This window comes from Alligator mississippiensis, chromosome 8 (assembly GCF_030867095.1).
Source record: "Alligator mississippiensis isolate rAllMis1 chromosome 8, rAllMis1, whole genome shotgun sequence".
Classification (NCBI taxonomy): Eukaryota; Metazoa; Chordata; order Crocodylia; family Alligatoridae; genus Alligator; species Alligator mississippiensis.
The window spans coordinates 56,031,235-56,047,007 of record NC_081831.1 but is presented as its reverse complement, the minus strand read 5'-3'; the positions used below and the strand labels follow the sequence as shown (position 1 = coordinate 56,047,007).

General features: G+C 39.9%; 1 protein-coding gene across 1 annotated transcript in view; it reads right to left on the bottom strand.

The window, feature by feature from the left end:
• The window catches only part of POF1B (POF1B actin binding protein), a 46,085-nt gene that overhangs the window by 13,970 nt on the left and 16,342 nt on the right, over positions 1-15,773 (bottom strand). The window contains exons 3-9 of the mRNA XM_019487945.2: positions 15,240-15,341; positions 11,698-11,886; positions 7,632-7,783; positions 5,330-5,357; positions 4,490-4,564; positions 864-956; positions 242-355 (exon numbers count right to left, since the gene is read on the bottom strand). Coding sequence (XP_019343490.2) covers positions 242-355; positions 864-956; positions 4,490-4,564; positions 5,330-5,357; positions 7,632-7,783; positions 11,698-11,886; positions 15,240-15,341 — 753 coding nt within the window. The remainder of the gene's footprint in view (positions 1-241; positions 356-863; positions 957-4,489; positions 4,565-5,329; positions 5,358-7,631; positions 7,784-11,697; positions 11,887-15,239; positions 15,342-15,773) is intronic.

Genomic DNA, 15,773 nt, shown 5'->3' with positions numbered 1-15,773 from the left:
CCCTCCATTATACATACACTTTAAAACAGTATAATTACTTTAACAGTATAAATTTAGTATATTAGTATAATTCAATAAAATGTATTCACACATTACAGAGAACGCAGATTTATGTTGGAAGTTGATAGGATCATGAAGAATAGATTTGTGATTTTTATTTTATTTTATAAAGCTCAATGGTATTCTGTATGTTAGTTTTGGGTGGTAGTTACTTTGTTACGCAATAAGTCTTCCAACTTACCTGCTGCTGGCGATTATTCTCTCTCAGAGAAGCCAACAGTGTTTCATATTCCTTTGCCTGAGATTCTTTAAAAGCAAAGTCTTTCTTGAGTAACATATTTTCAGTTTCTAGTTTCTGAAAAATAAAAATAAATCAATAACTACTGCAATTTCTCTACTGAAATAATGGACCCTTTCTTTTAAGATACAGATGAATGAAAAAAATAAATTAGCATCTATACAAAAGGAGACAAAAATATAAAATGTACCCTGTCCTGCAACCTTTACAGATTGGTTCCCAATCAGTGACATGTTGGAATGGCTCAGTTGCTCTGTGTCTGCACACACTGGGGGGTAAGTTTACCCTGGAGCAGAGTGGCTTACACTAGAATAAGGCTGTACATTAAGTGTCAGTGTACTCCATAGCAAATATACTGTTTATCTGCAACTACAGTTTCCTTAAGATTAAAGCCAATACCTCAACTTCTTGAAGACATTTAAAGCAGTGAGAGGCACATACCAGAGGCCTGATTTGTGTAAGAAAATAGACCCAGTGATCAAAAGTTACTCCTCCATTGTTACAACTAATTTAGATGAGCCAATGAAAAACTAAAAAAAAAAAAAAAGAAAATGCAATGACCTACCCCTAAATCACCTTGTAGATGGCAAAGCTCCTCTCGCAAACTGCTAAAAGTGGAAAGCACGAGTCTCAGCGATTTATCCGATGTCACTCTCATCTGGAAAGAAAAGGATCAATTTTCAGTATTTTGTGGAATATAATCTTTTACCACAATTAGAGAGAGTCAACATCAGTTATAAAACCATTTTTCTTCTGGCTTAATGGTACAGATTTTGTTTGAAATATGCTTAGTGACTTAATAATGGCAGTAAAGAGGAAAATAAACTCACTCTGTAGTTAGCCAAAAAGAGCTGTGCTCTCATTATTCAGCTTTGAAACTTCAATCAATGTCTACAAATGTGAGACTTATGCTCACTGCAAATTACAGTTATTAGTTCTTGCCTCACAGGACAAAACATATATTCAAATTAATAAAGAGAAAGAGAAATAAAGAGGAACTGGAAGCATGAACTTAATGTAATAAATAAATATGCTAGTATTTAATATTTTCAGCTAGTTTGCAAGTTTAGTGCTTTTTGAGGTTATAGCAATTTAATAACCACCACTCCTAGGAAACTACATGGCAGTGATTCATCTCTGAGGTTTGTGAAACTAAGCCTTTAGCCCAAGGACAAAACCATTAAACAAAACAAAAAACCCCCAAAACAAACAGCTCCTCCCTTCAAAGTACAAAACCAAAAAGATTAAGAGGATTCAACTGAACATTAAATAAAACCAGTAGTGCTGGTAAATGCAACTTTACCCATTTTCATTCCCCCCACCTCCATCATTAATACAGTCAAACAGCTGTGTCTGTGTCAGTTTACATTAAAGTGATTTTTTGTTGCAGTACCAACTTAAAATCCTGGGAAGGAGCATCAAGTTTTTTTTGCCAAATACAAGAACAGCTGCAGATAGCAAGTGCTATAGATCCTAAGATTATAAACAATTGCTTGTCACTTATCTCAATATCAAAAGAACAGGACTACATTATCTACTATAAAAATGTCTGTTTCCATATTTGTATGGATTATATTAATAGGATATAAATTACCAACATACAATACTGTTGAAACCTTCTTTTGCAGGACTTACAATGTCAGTCAGTTAAAAACCAAAGCACTTTTATAACACAGAAGATGTGTTTCAGTTTGCATTATTAGTATTAAATAATTTATTTTACACTGAAGTCAGAACTGGCTGGAACTACAAGTATCAAAATACCATTTTATATTTATGAATACACACAGTGCTCCATTTTTACACCAGCTGTACCTGGACCTTCAAAAATGCAATTCTAAAGCTATGGAAGGTAAATTTCTATTAGAAAACAGAATTAGATTTTAATTAGAAATCAGAATTTCTCATTTTTAATTAAGGTAGAATGTGATAGAATTTCAGTTTTAACTTAAGATATTTCACAGCTATGGCCAAAAAGGTAAACAAAACATCTACACCAAGAGAGATTTTCAATAAAGGACTTATAAAAAGCATTTGGGTACCTGGGTCCAAAATTGAAATCCAAAAAAGTTAAAAAAAATGCTCGCTTCCTAACCCTATTCCTGAAGCTGCATTGACTAGAAAGAAACTTGACTGCCTAACCCAGCAGCCACTGGCAGATACTAAATTTAGTCATACGACTCAGATCTGACATTTTACACTAGATCCCAAAACCTGTGCATCCTACTAAGCCATATTTGCAAGGCAAGAAGTCTGATTTTGGGGATCTGTCATAAGTGTCATCTGATCCATGACTGTTGGGTTTTTAAAAGCTTGGGGTACTGGGAGTCTGACACCAAGGACCCTCTCCCTGATGTTGTATATCTGGCACCCTGGGACCTTTAAACGCCATGGATGCAGCCCAGCTGCACCTGCTACCCTTTGAACATGTCAGCAAACCACATGTTCAAATTACAGCATGATGCAAACCAGTCCACTTTTATCAATTTAAAGAGGAACATCTTTGCCGCCGATTTGGCATTTTAATTGTTTCATAAATGTTTTGCACGTGTGGCATGTTGCCATTTATCATGCAATTAACAGAAGTCTGTCATGGGCCTGTACTTTTTTTTTTTTTTTTTTTTTTTTTACTTTACAAGTACTATACAAGTACTTTTAAAAAAAAACAAAAAAAAAAACCACAAAACTTTACTTTATTCCCTATACACATAAAGATATCTTTGCACATGCCCCTGTGAACAGCCTGGTGCCTGGCATTTAATTCTTGCCCAAGTTCAACCAGGATCTGGAAAACAGACTTTCTTCTCTCAAAGTCCCCTGGGGAGGAAGCTGTTTTTAACTATATTGAATATATGTTGACAAAATAAATACAATTGTGACTGTTTTCTTGTATTACACTGGGTGGAGAGGGAGGTATTGTTAGGGCAGTTTCCTGGGTGCTGTAAGATGCAGGTTTGGATCCCTTATAATCAAAAGGTGGAATTAAATGCAGGTCCCTGATTTTCTGGGCAAGTGCTTTAACTTTAAAAAGAGACTGATTCCTATTCAGTTCTTTTAAAGAATGGTTATAGGCCTCAGCCTCTACCCTAAGGAAAGGATTCCAGGCTGTGGATGCCAACTAGATTGTGGTGTGAGATTTAGAGAGTGACAGGATCTAAAATTCACCCTGGTACTCTGCAATACTTACTGGCCGACTTAGACAGCTGTCTTGGTTACCATTCTGAGTTGTCTTGATATCAGCTGCTAAGAAGTGCTTAGGCTCTTTATACAGTCCATGAAGAGAGCCTAAGCACGTAAATTAGGGTTCTAAATTCCACTGTGGGCTACATATCCTGTACTGAATCTGGCCCCTCTCTCTTATATAGCACCTTTCAGTAGCTGGTATCAAGACACTTTATAGTATGAGAATACCATACTAATATGTATCAAAAGATGGTAAGAAAGTAATAATGTGACTATTATGAGGCCATTAGATGACCCAGCTTGCTTCATTTTGAGGCTTCTGTTTTTCTTTTTCTGATCACCTCAGATCTCAAGATATGCAAACCTGGCTGAGGAGAGACTGCACTTGTTAGGAGAGAAGATCAAGGGAACACAGAGATATAAAACAACAGGGCACACTTTTACATTAAAAGTTGCATTTATAAAGCTTATAAAATTGTAAAATGACTAAGATATCATCAGTGTAAAACAGACGTGCATGCTGAGTGTCATAGATGGTTCTTAGCATATCAACATGAGTTAAATGGTTGTAAGAAATTAAGGAACTTGTTGAAGTATGACAATTAAACATTTGTTAAAACCATTAATGACTTTTTAAATCTTTACAATTAGAATCTTAATACAAAGAACAACTAACAAAAGGTCTAAAGATGTAAAGCAGGTGCTATTTAATTCTTCCGTATAAGACTAAATAGTTTCCAGCAAAATTGAAAGACAGAATTAAACATTTTAAAAGAGAAAAAAGTGCATCGTGTAAAAAGTAAGTAGTCTGCTGAAACAACTGTGATGGCATACCATTCAGACAAAGCCCACAGTAGGATTCTAAGACGGATAAGGCATTAGGATAAAATAAAATATCTAAAGTATATGTTCATGTGTATTTCAGGAAATCAAGGCAATTACTAGCTGCTTCAACTTAACTTTTCCCCTTATCCCCATCTCTTTTAGTGGTTTATTTTATATGCATACCTGAAGGATATAACGAATTAACTGCTTTGTTGATTCTGATAATCCTTTAGGAATCAAACATTCAATGTCTTCAATCTAGAAGTGGAATGAAGGGAATAAAAAGTAAAACCAAATACAACTGGTTATCTTTGAAATCCTGAGAAGTTTCATAATATCTCTTTATTAATCACACATCACTATGAAGAAACATGGTTACTGTGATGTAATAAATAGAATGTGAATAGATCACACTCCATCCAGAAATCTGTGTTTTACACTCTATATAACGTTACATTACGTTATATTATTTAAACTTTTGATTGATGAATATGCTAAAAACATTTTTTTTAGAATTAAAGTGGGTCTTGCATTTAAAAAAGACCCAAATGGCTAATTAGCCTCCTATTATGGAGAAATAAAAAAAGTTATATTAAGTTGTCACTATCAGTTTGTAATAGAATCTGATCAAATTTCCATTGCTAAGTATAGACAGAGTTATAGGCACCAGAAAGACCAACAAGCTGAAAGAAGCACTGCAAGTATTTTAATAAGTGGCCCTCTTTCCTGCAGCTTACTATGGAAGTATCACTTCACCTTCTGATCCAAAAGCCTTAAAAAAAAAAATAGAGGCCTTTATCAACATCATATTTACACCTCTACAGCTGTAGATTCAGAACCCTATTAATAACTAAGACTCTTCTATTATCATAGATTCAGTAGGCTGCTCCAGATCTTCAGCTGATGAAAGTTCATATAGTTTCACTGCAGAAGGCTCCATCTGCTTCACACAGAGGCTCCATCTCATTCCCACCACCAGTGGAAGTCAGTGACAGACCAGACTGGATTGCACTGGACACTTACTTCACTGTGAGATTCAATGTTGTGTTTCCTGTAAGACACACACAATGACAGATTGAGAGATAGTACTTCCTGCTGATTTTAATGCAGAATAGAAAAACTGACCCAATACTCAAAAGTGGTACAAGGCAAGCCTTTGTTCTCTCCCACTTTTTAAACTTCATACCAGAAGCAAAGGAGGGTTAACCCCAGCACAGACTTTTCCTTTATGAAAGGCAACATCTGGGAACCATTAAGACATTTCTAAGCATTACCAACACTTTAACAGTTACCACGATAAGTTAATTCATAGTTCATTCTGATTTTCTGCAACAGAAAATCATTAAATAGTCATTAAAATTGATGAGTACCTTTACTGCTTTAGGGAAAAATAAACATGGGCCAGTGAGAGCAAGAAAAAACAGGGTGGAGAGGGATGGAACAACAGTTTTAAAAGAGTTGAAAAGTTTATTTTGAAAAATAAATGCAGCCTGGTGAGATTAAGTATCAAATAAGTCTTTCAAATACTATTAATCTATGCAGCTTAATTTTCATTTAGGTGCTGTACATTACAATGCATGAAGCTGATCTCTCAATCCAAAACATGCCTTAATATAAGGAATAAAGCTACAATGTTAACAAAAGGGTAATTTTTCTTAACATTTTCAGTTAAGCAATGTAATTGTTTCTTTGAGCAACATGTCACAGCACGCTGTTCACACACTGCAGTATACTTCCTATGCTGTCTAAATATCTCAACAAGAGTGAAGATACGTAACTCTTAAGTGCCTTGAGCATTTAATCACAGACAATGCAAAATATACTGGATTTAATAAAGTTGCATGGTTATTGCCATCTCTTGTAGCTGTGTGCAAGTCAGTGAGTGTATAATCTGTGAGAGTCCTAGAGTGAGGTTGTGGCCATGATGGTCCAGGAATTCTGAGGGGCAAGCATTTCTTAAGGTGATATCTTTTATTGGACCAACTGCATAGTTGGGATAGAGTCTGATAAGCTTTTGAATGCAAAATATTTTTCTTTGGTCACCTGAAGAACATCTTGCATTCAGAAAACTTGTCTAACTCTATCCTAACTATGCAGTTGGTCCAATAAGAGATATCACCCTAAGAAATCAAAGGTTCATAGAAAATTAGGGTTGGAAGAGACCACAGGAGGGCATCAACCCCCTGCTCAAAGTAGAACCATCCTCAACTATATCATCCCAGACAAGGCTTTGTCTACCCAGGTCTTAAAAGCCTCTGAGGATGGAATTTCCACCACATCTCTGGATAGCCTTTTCCAGTGCATTACTACCCTTCTAGTGAAAAAGTTTTTCATAACATCTAACTGAAACTTCTATTGCTGCAACTTGAGACAATTGTTCCTTGCTCTCTCATCTGCCATCACTGAAAACAGTCTAGTTCCATCCTCTTTGGAACCAACCTTCAGGTAGCTGAAGGCTGAAAATAATCCCCCCTCACCTCAGTCTTCTCTTCTCCAGACTAAATAAAACCAGTTCCCTCAGCCTCTCCTCAGCAGTCATGTTCCCCAGCCATCTAACCATTTTTGTTACCCTCTGCTGGACTCTATCCAATGGCCCCAAAACTGGACACAGTACTCCAGATGAGGCCTCACCAGTGCCAAATAGAGGGGAATAATCACTTCCTTCAATCTGCTGGCAACACTCCTACTAATGCAGCCCAGTATGCCATTAGCCTTCTTGGCAACAAGGTAACACTGTTGGTTCATATTCAACTTATTGTCCACTGTAACCCCCAGGTGTTTTTTCTACAGATCTGTTATTTAGCCAGTCAGTTCCCAGCCTGTACCAGTGCATGGGATTGTTCCATCCTAAATGCAGGACTTCACACTTATCCTTATTGAACCTCATGAAATTTATTTTGGTCCAGTCCTCCAATTTGGCAAAAGCTCTCCAAATCCCAGCCATACCCTCCAGGATATCTACTACTCCCCCCAGCTCAGTGTCATCAGCAAATTTGCTAAGGGTGCACTCCATTTTATATTCCAGATTGTTGATGAAGGTAGTGAAGAAAACCAGCCCCAGGACTGATGCCTGAGGCACTCCACTTGATACTGGCTGCCAACTAGACCTCGAGCCATTACTTATTCTTGCATGAATGTTGTAGGAAACTAAATCAAAAGCTTTGCTAGACGCAAGGTATAATCATGGCCACTTCTCTCCCTGCATCTGCAGAGCCAGTTATCTCATCATAAAAGGTAATCAGGTTGCTCAGGCATGGTAAACTATGGTATGCAATCCTAAGATTTTTAGAATACCAGAAGGATGGGACAACTATTCCTAAAGTACCTCCTTCCTAGCTTGTCCACATGCTGCAGTAAACAGGTGTACAGGTCATTACTCTTGCAGTTCAGTTCAGCAAGTAGTTCTCCAAAATATCGGCAATCCAGCTGGTCGTTACATTGCTGAGGACATGGCATACATTGCTGAGGACATGGCACCTAGAAGTGGGGCAGGGGTGAGAAAGGCAAATCAATATCCTGATTAATATGGAAAAATAATATGAACATTTCTACCTTTAAAAAAAAAAAGTTACAACAACTTCAGAAGGTTTATGACATGCATTATTATTTGTTTGCTCTTATTATTTACAAAAGTTTTTGTATTTTGAAAAAAGCAAGACTTGTTTTGGTAATAATCTTTTACCGAACCTACTGCATAATTTGGACAGATGTTAGGTAAGTCTTTGAACACAAAATACCCTTCAAGTCCAAAAGCTCATCCAATGTCTCTCCCAATTATGCACTTCAGGCAATGATTAAAAAAAAAAAAAAAAAAAAAAGCACCAAACAAACCTTGCTTTTCATGCATACCTTGGACCACCCTGGCTACAGTAATACTATACCATCTATTTCATAATTTTTTCAATAAAGTCCTATAAAAGCCAAATAATTCCTTTACTACACCACAGCAATAAAATAAAGAAGCAAAATCAGTCTCATTACACTAAACTTATTCCAAAGACTTCTCACTGAAAATATCTTTCTACTATATCAGTGTGGTCACTGTTCTGGAAAGGAAGGTGCTAAGAATTGGGAATTAAGCTCTCTTTTTAAATATATTTATTTAATGAACAGCACACATCCCTGTGGCTTCGTCTGCACAGTTAATCCAGAGGGGTGGCCCCCAGATTGGCCTGGCCATAAGCATGAGATTCCCCACTGCAAAGCTATGCACATATTACTGTGTCGTCATTGCTTCTGTATTCTCCTACATGTGTCTGCAAGTATATCAGGCTAGGCTAGACATTCATGTGTAGCACTACAAAGAGCCTCAGATGAATAATTCTGGTATAAACAAATTAAAAGAATCTAGACTCCCTCTCTCATGAACTCCACCTTTGTGATAACTTACGAAATGCAAAACCCACGCTTCTCCTATCATAGCTAAAGCAAAATGTTAGGTGCTCTGTTTCAGACCTACCTTCTCTCCAAATCAATCCTTGCGCCATAAGTGATATATTTGGCCCTTACTCACAGACAGGCATTTCATTTCCTGGACACACAATTGTGCATTCATACAAGACTATGTATGTGCATACCTGACTGCAGTCCCAGAGACAAAGGATGGAGAAATTTTTCCAAGCAGTTTGGAAATTTTGTAGTTTTTTTCAGATGGTCTGGAAAAAAGCATGAAGTTGGAGCACTAGGAGACAAGAGAAGTCTTAAGGAAATCTCAGGGAAGGAACTGGAGAGGAGATAGGGAGAAAAAAAAATTAAGAACAGAGGAGCAAGACTGATATGCTAAGTGTTTTTAAATTAAGCAGGGAAGTCCACCAGTACAGAATTTGTGGAAGGAATAGGGAGAAATTAGACATAAGAAAAGAAATCTCTTTGCACTTCTCCAAGCAAAAATCACATTAGCAGAAGTGTCTACAGTATGATGTAAGGAATTCTGTTACAAAGTTTGAGGAAATTACTGTCACACTAAGGGTGGCATTCTGTTTCCCTCCGATTGTCTAAGTGGAAGATTCTGTTTCCTGGCAGTGTGGAGAAAGTATGGGCATACACAGTTTGTGCACAGAATTAGTGTGCTCAGGAGACATACATGGCTATAGGCACTGTACACCCTTGCGAAGCATGCTGATAGCTAAAGTCCAGAAGTGTAGGCAGCCCAAAACTATGATAGGAGAGAGGAGGGAAGACCACCTTACCACATTTTAGCTGAGTGAGGGCACTCATCTGGAAACACAGGGCTCCTATATATGTGCAGGAAGGCTGCTCCGATGTGCTGCAATAACAGCGTGTTGAAGCAGACTTGATTCATTGAGTCTCCTGGAGCATGGCAATTACCAAGCTCCAGCAAACTCCAGTGCCACAGGCATCAGCATCCCCACACTGAAAAATGGTGGTGGGGCACTTTAAATTAATGCTGGTTTAATAAGCTTTAGTTCAAAGTGCCCCACCACCATTTTTCAGCATGGGAATGCTGATACATGTGACACTTATTTAGTGTGGCTCTTGGAGCTGAGCTAAATAAAGTGCCTCCTCTAACTCCCAGAACACATCTGTAAGTGCCCACAGGTTCTAGGCCCCCTTTCCCACAGTGTGCTTGAACTTGCATCTCTCCAACTTCCCAGCACAGCACTCTAACCACCACACCACAGATCAAGCCTTACCCATACCCTTTTACGGGAGTTTTCTTTGATACTATCTCCACCCCTCCCCAGGCAACCAATGTGGGCCCAAGTAGAAGAAAGCAAGCTAGAGAAAGTGTGACTCAACAAGACAGCACAGGCCATGGATTTCAGCCTAGAGCCCTGCTCCCAGTGAGGCAAAAACTACTTTTTGTCCATCTTTTCCAATAACTATTCAATGCAAGGCACAATGGCTCATTCTCAAAAGAAGCACTGGGGAGAGGCATATCTAACTGGTCATTAGAGTACTGTGAAGAGGTGTCAGAAAGATAGAGGTTTTAACCCTCTTTAAGCAGAGGTCACCTAGAACCTATGTCTCCAACTTTCTGTATAAGTGTCCTGGATCACTCAGCTACTGGGGTTAAACACACAGGAGTGCCCTTCTCCTCCATCATTTTGTTCGCAAGACTTGATCTCAGACATGTGCATACATAGTCTTCTCAGCATGCAGAGTTACATAGCCAAGAAACGAAATTCCTACTTGTACACAAGTGCCAAACATGCCCCAAGACGATTAAAAATCTGACCCTTAGATAACAAAAAAATGGAAATAGATAGTGCTAAAAAGACTGGCTTGACATCACACACTAACTGATAACAGCCAGAAAAGCCACCTTAGAGGATACTGTGTGCTGCTAAGACTACATACAGGTAAACAGATTAGCCAAGTGTGGCATGCTTATGAGAGTACCACAACAGGAAGATCATACACAAACATCTTACTTCTGAGAAAAAGATACTAAATTCCCACAAAATGTAAAAGGAGGAATGAATAAGCCTATGTACCACACTTTCTGAAAACAAAGTAATCTTCTGAGACAGGATAAGTTTTCTAGTCTTTTCTATTTAGATGGAATATGCCTAAGAGTCAAATTTCCAACCACTGCTTAGTAAATGTGTTTCTAGAGTAACTGTCAATTTGACAAGTGCAATGGTCAAACACACAGTTTTTGGACAGCATGGGTTTGGTTTAAAATTACCCTCAAAATGCCATAAACAGGATATAGGGAAAACATATGTAAAATCATCATCTCTATCTGCCAGTGACATGATCGTAAAGCTACAGAGCAGTTTTGAAGTGTATTTTGTCTGCACTCCAGCCAAAAAATCTCCTTCCACTTGGGCCCCTTAAAATATATACAGCTGACTCAATAAGCTCATAAGTGTGTGCTTTGACAACTCTGGACAAATCACAAAAGAATCACACTATGCTGAGATTGCAAGAAAAGGGAAAGTTGTCATTGTTCAGCAGTAAGATACATACATACATACACACACATTTTGTTTATTTATTTTGTGCATTTTCCAAAAGGAGACAAGGAACTTAAAATCACCACGTCACATTATTTAGATAGAGCACTTCAAGGAGAAAACCTAGAACACAGCTTCTCTGTAAAGCACTATCGTATATTATTATAAAATAAGACGAAGGTCCTCTGGAGCCTAGTTGCCCATGGGGCTAGAGCAGTTTCTATAGCCAATGGCACAGAAGACATGACATGGTCAGCATCATGTCCAACTGCCTTAACTTCTGTAGCCTGAATGACCCATTTACAGCAGGGACAACTGGGGGTGGCCTGTGGCACAGCTCTGAAGCTGCTGTTTGAACTTTTGCATCTAGAAGTGTAGCAAGGTATCTTAACCTTTCTGAGACCACACCCCTCAAGGTCATAATAATATATTATGAAAAGAAAAATACTTAGTAGAAGTTTTTCTTACCGGTTCACATGTCTGGACAGTTACCCTGCTCCTTTCTCTACCATCACCACACACAGGGATTGGAATTATTTCACAGGGAATACCAGTTTGGGTTTGTTGGCACTGCTGAGTGATTTGTGACTGTTCAGTTTGCTGGCATGTCTGGGGAACATGGCACTGGTTAGATTGCAGAGGAATTTGGTAGGAAACCTGGTATATAAAAAAAAGGAACAAGAATTCAAGATTACTTTACATCGAGAACCACGCTTTACTCAGTATAGAAGTACTGCACACATAAAATATATATTTTACATGGAAAGTCCTAAAAATCATAGTTTATATTGACTGTCTTTTCAAATAGTTGAATTACACTGACAAATGTGCCTTTATAAACATATTTAAACAAACAAAAAAGGCTCAACTGAAATGAGAAATACAATTTTTAGCATTTATTTTGCTGGTCTCAACATGGACTATACATAGGTTGGAATTTTGGGGCTTTTTGATTTTTTTCTCAGTTTCATAGTAGCTAGGGTCAGGAGGGACCTGAACAGATCATCTAGCTTGACCCCCTGCCATAGGCAGGAATGAATGCTGGGTTCACAAGACCCCAGACGGGTGATCATTCAACCTCCTCTTGAATTTGCCCAAGGTAGGGGCGAGGACCACTTCCCTGGGAAGTTGGTTCCAGATTTTGGCCACCCTAACTGTAAAATATTGCTTTCTGACCTCTAACCTAAACCTATTCTCCATCAGCTTATTACCATTGTTCCTTGTCACCACAGGTGGTGCTGGGGAGAAAAGGGCTCTACCTATTTGCTGTTGATCTCCCCTGATGAGTTTGTAGGCAGCCACCAAGTCCCCCCTCAGCCTCCTCTTGCTGAGGCTGAACAGATTCAGGTCCCTCAGCCCCTCCTCATAGGGCCTGTCCTGCTGCCCTCTCACCAAGTGGGTGGCCCTCCTCTGAACCCTCTCCAGGCTGGCCACATCCCTTTTGAAGTGCGGCGCCCAGTACTGGACGCAGTACTCCAACTGCGGCCTGACCAAAGTCGCATAGAGGGGGAGTATCACCTCTCTGGACTGGCTTGAGATGCATCTGTGGATGCATGACAAGGTATGGCTGGGCTTTGCTGGCTGCGGTCTGGCATTGGTGGTTCATGTTCATCTTGGAGTCAATAATGACTCCAAGATCCCTTTCTGCCTCTGTGGCCAGATGACCACGAATGCTCATACAGCCAGGTCAAGGGCTCTGCGATGACCCCTGCCAGCTCCCTCAACACCCTTGGGTGGAGGGCATCTGGACCTGCAGATTTTAAAATGTCTAGCCCTTCCAGAAGATCCCTAACTACATCTGCACTGACTGAAGGCCTGACAGAGCTATCCCCAAGATTGTCCCTACCTCTGGTAGGTGGGATATCCCAGTCCCTGTTCAAGAAAACAGAGGCAAATAAATTGTTAAAAAATATCAGCTCTCTCATCTGGTGTAGCCACAAGATTAACATTTGCATCTTGCAGGGGCCCTACATCGGGAGCAAGAAGAGGGCACCAGGCAATGTACTTGAAAAAGGACTTTTTGTTGTCCTTAATCCTGGATGCTAGTCTGAGTTCCATCTCTACCTTGGCCTTCCTAATAGCCCTCCTACACTCCCAGGCCAAGGAGGAGTACTCCTCTTTGGTGATAGCTCTTCCCTTCCACTGGTTGTATGCCCCCCTTTTAGTCCTCAGGCATTCCTGAATGCCCTTGCTGAGCCAAGGGGGTCTCTGAGCACCCTTACCCCCCTTGCTTCTCTCAGGGACTGTTATACTTTGGGCCCGGAGGATCGCCCCCTTAAGGTACGACCATCCCTCGTGGACTCCCATCTCCTCTACCTTCTGGGCCCCTCATTGCCTCTCCCACTAATCTCCTAAGCTCATTGAAGTTGGCCCTTCTGAAGTCAAGGGCTTCAGCCTTGATGTAACCCCTTGACGCCCTACACCGAATAGTGAAATCCAGCAGGTGATGATCGCTATTGCCTAGGTGGTCAAGGACCTGCAGTCCCCTCACCAGGTCATCCCCTGTGGCCAGGACCAGGTCCAGCAAGGCGTTACCCCTAGTGGGACTGTGCACTTGCTGGATAAGATGAAGGTCCTGTAATACAGCCAGGAACCTACACGAGTGGTCAGACCTGGCTGTCTGCTCCTCCCAGCAAATGTCTGGGTAGTTTAGGTCACCCATGACAATAACATCCCTTGACCTAACCGCCTCCATAAGCTGACTGGAGAAGTCCTGGTCCAGCTCTTCCCCCTGGTTGGGTGGTCTGGGTAGACACCCACTGTAAGGTCCCTTTTGCCATATCTCCCTTGTAGTTTGACCCATAGCGTCTCTGCCCGACCCTCCTCTAACCCGAAGCTAATCCTCGATGATGATTTTCCTGCTACACATTTCAAGTGTTCTCTCAGTTCAGTCTGTTCTCACAAGTGCCCTTTCCTTGACCTCTTTTTTCTTATTTTCCTCCTAGACCACGAGTGGCCAATGAGAGAGGAAAAGGTTTGCTCCCCACCTTCTACACTACAGAGTTTAAAAAATTAGAACTCACAGAATCAGAAAACTAGGCTGGAAAAGACCCCAAAAAGCCACTTAGTCCAAAGGTTCCCAAATGTCTTTCTTATTGCATACCCCCTTCCAGATTTACCAGCTGCCTGTGTACCCCTACCAGGTAAAATTTGTATCTTAACCCCTTAAAATGTTGATTATTATTATTATTATAATGAAAATTAAAATCTGCCATTACACAATTTCTCTCTTGTACACCCCTCTCCCCCCCCCCCCCGATGTCTTGCGTACCCCTGTGGGTATACATTTTGGGAACCCCTGACCTAATCCAACCCCCTGCTCCAAGGCAAGATTACCCGTATCCAAATCATCCCATACAAGAGCTCATCTAACCTCTTCTTAAAACATTGAAGGATTAAGATCCCACAGCTTTTATAGGCAACAATAGAGTAATTTAGGTACAGATTCAGAGGCAGTGTCAGAATAGCAACCTCTAAGGAGCCTATGCTCGCACCATCACCTGTGTTGGGGGAGCTCAGACTAGGGCAACACTACCCATGCCACTGCCTCAGACTGCACAAGGAGGCAAGCACTCTCCCAATATGCCACTCCAGGCACCAAAATTTAAATTTACCCCTCTGCGAGGTAATTTGTTCCAATGTTTGACTACCCTCATTTTCCAATTATGGACAAGCTAGAGAGGTCTATCACTACAACTGTCTGCTTACTAAGGTGAATAAGGGGCCTACAAACCAAACAAATGATACCATAAGACAAAGGCACAGGGACTCCATGCTTGAATTTTAAAAGGAAGTTTTAGAGCAAAAACACAGTTAAACATGCCAAATCCTGCTCATCTCACTCATAAAAGTACCTCCATCGACTTCAAGGTTTTAATCTGATTTTATACAAAAAACTATCAGACTAGATATTAATGCCATAAAAAGCAAAAACTTGAGACAACTGTAGAACGTGGTAATTTTATTGCAAAACAGGTAAGTACAAACAAACAAAACAAAAAATTGCTTACCTTTTGGGGATTTAAGTATTCATATTTTCTTATGGTCTTTTCATAAATAACATTATTTCCTGGGCAAAAGCTTCCTCCTCTCAGAAATGGAGACAACGGCTCCTGCATAGTAGGTAAGAAAAAAAAAAAATCCACCACAAAACATTAATACACCATCTTCCTGGCTATGCCACACATACATTTGGCCCATTATGAATTAGTACCCTGCAGACTGAAAAAAAACAGTTTTATTTAGACATGACACAGGACTGCATACATTGAAAAAAAAAAAAAAAAAGACATACTAATAAGATAAAGTTACTTTACAGCAACTGGAGCTCTTTGAGAACTCAAGAGCTTGAGCATTTCTGATCAGCAGTAGCTCCAGAAAGTGTATAAGCCCTATGGATAGACAGTGCATATGCACTGTGGACATAAAGGGCAGGTCACATCTATCATGCCAAATTCCTCAACTGCAGACCCACAGCACAAGAAGTGAAGAATGAGAAGAATGGGAGCCCAAGAAGGGTGGCTGTGCCTTAAGGAAACGATCCT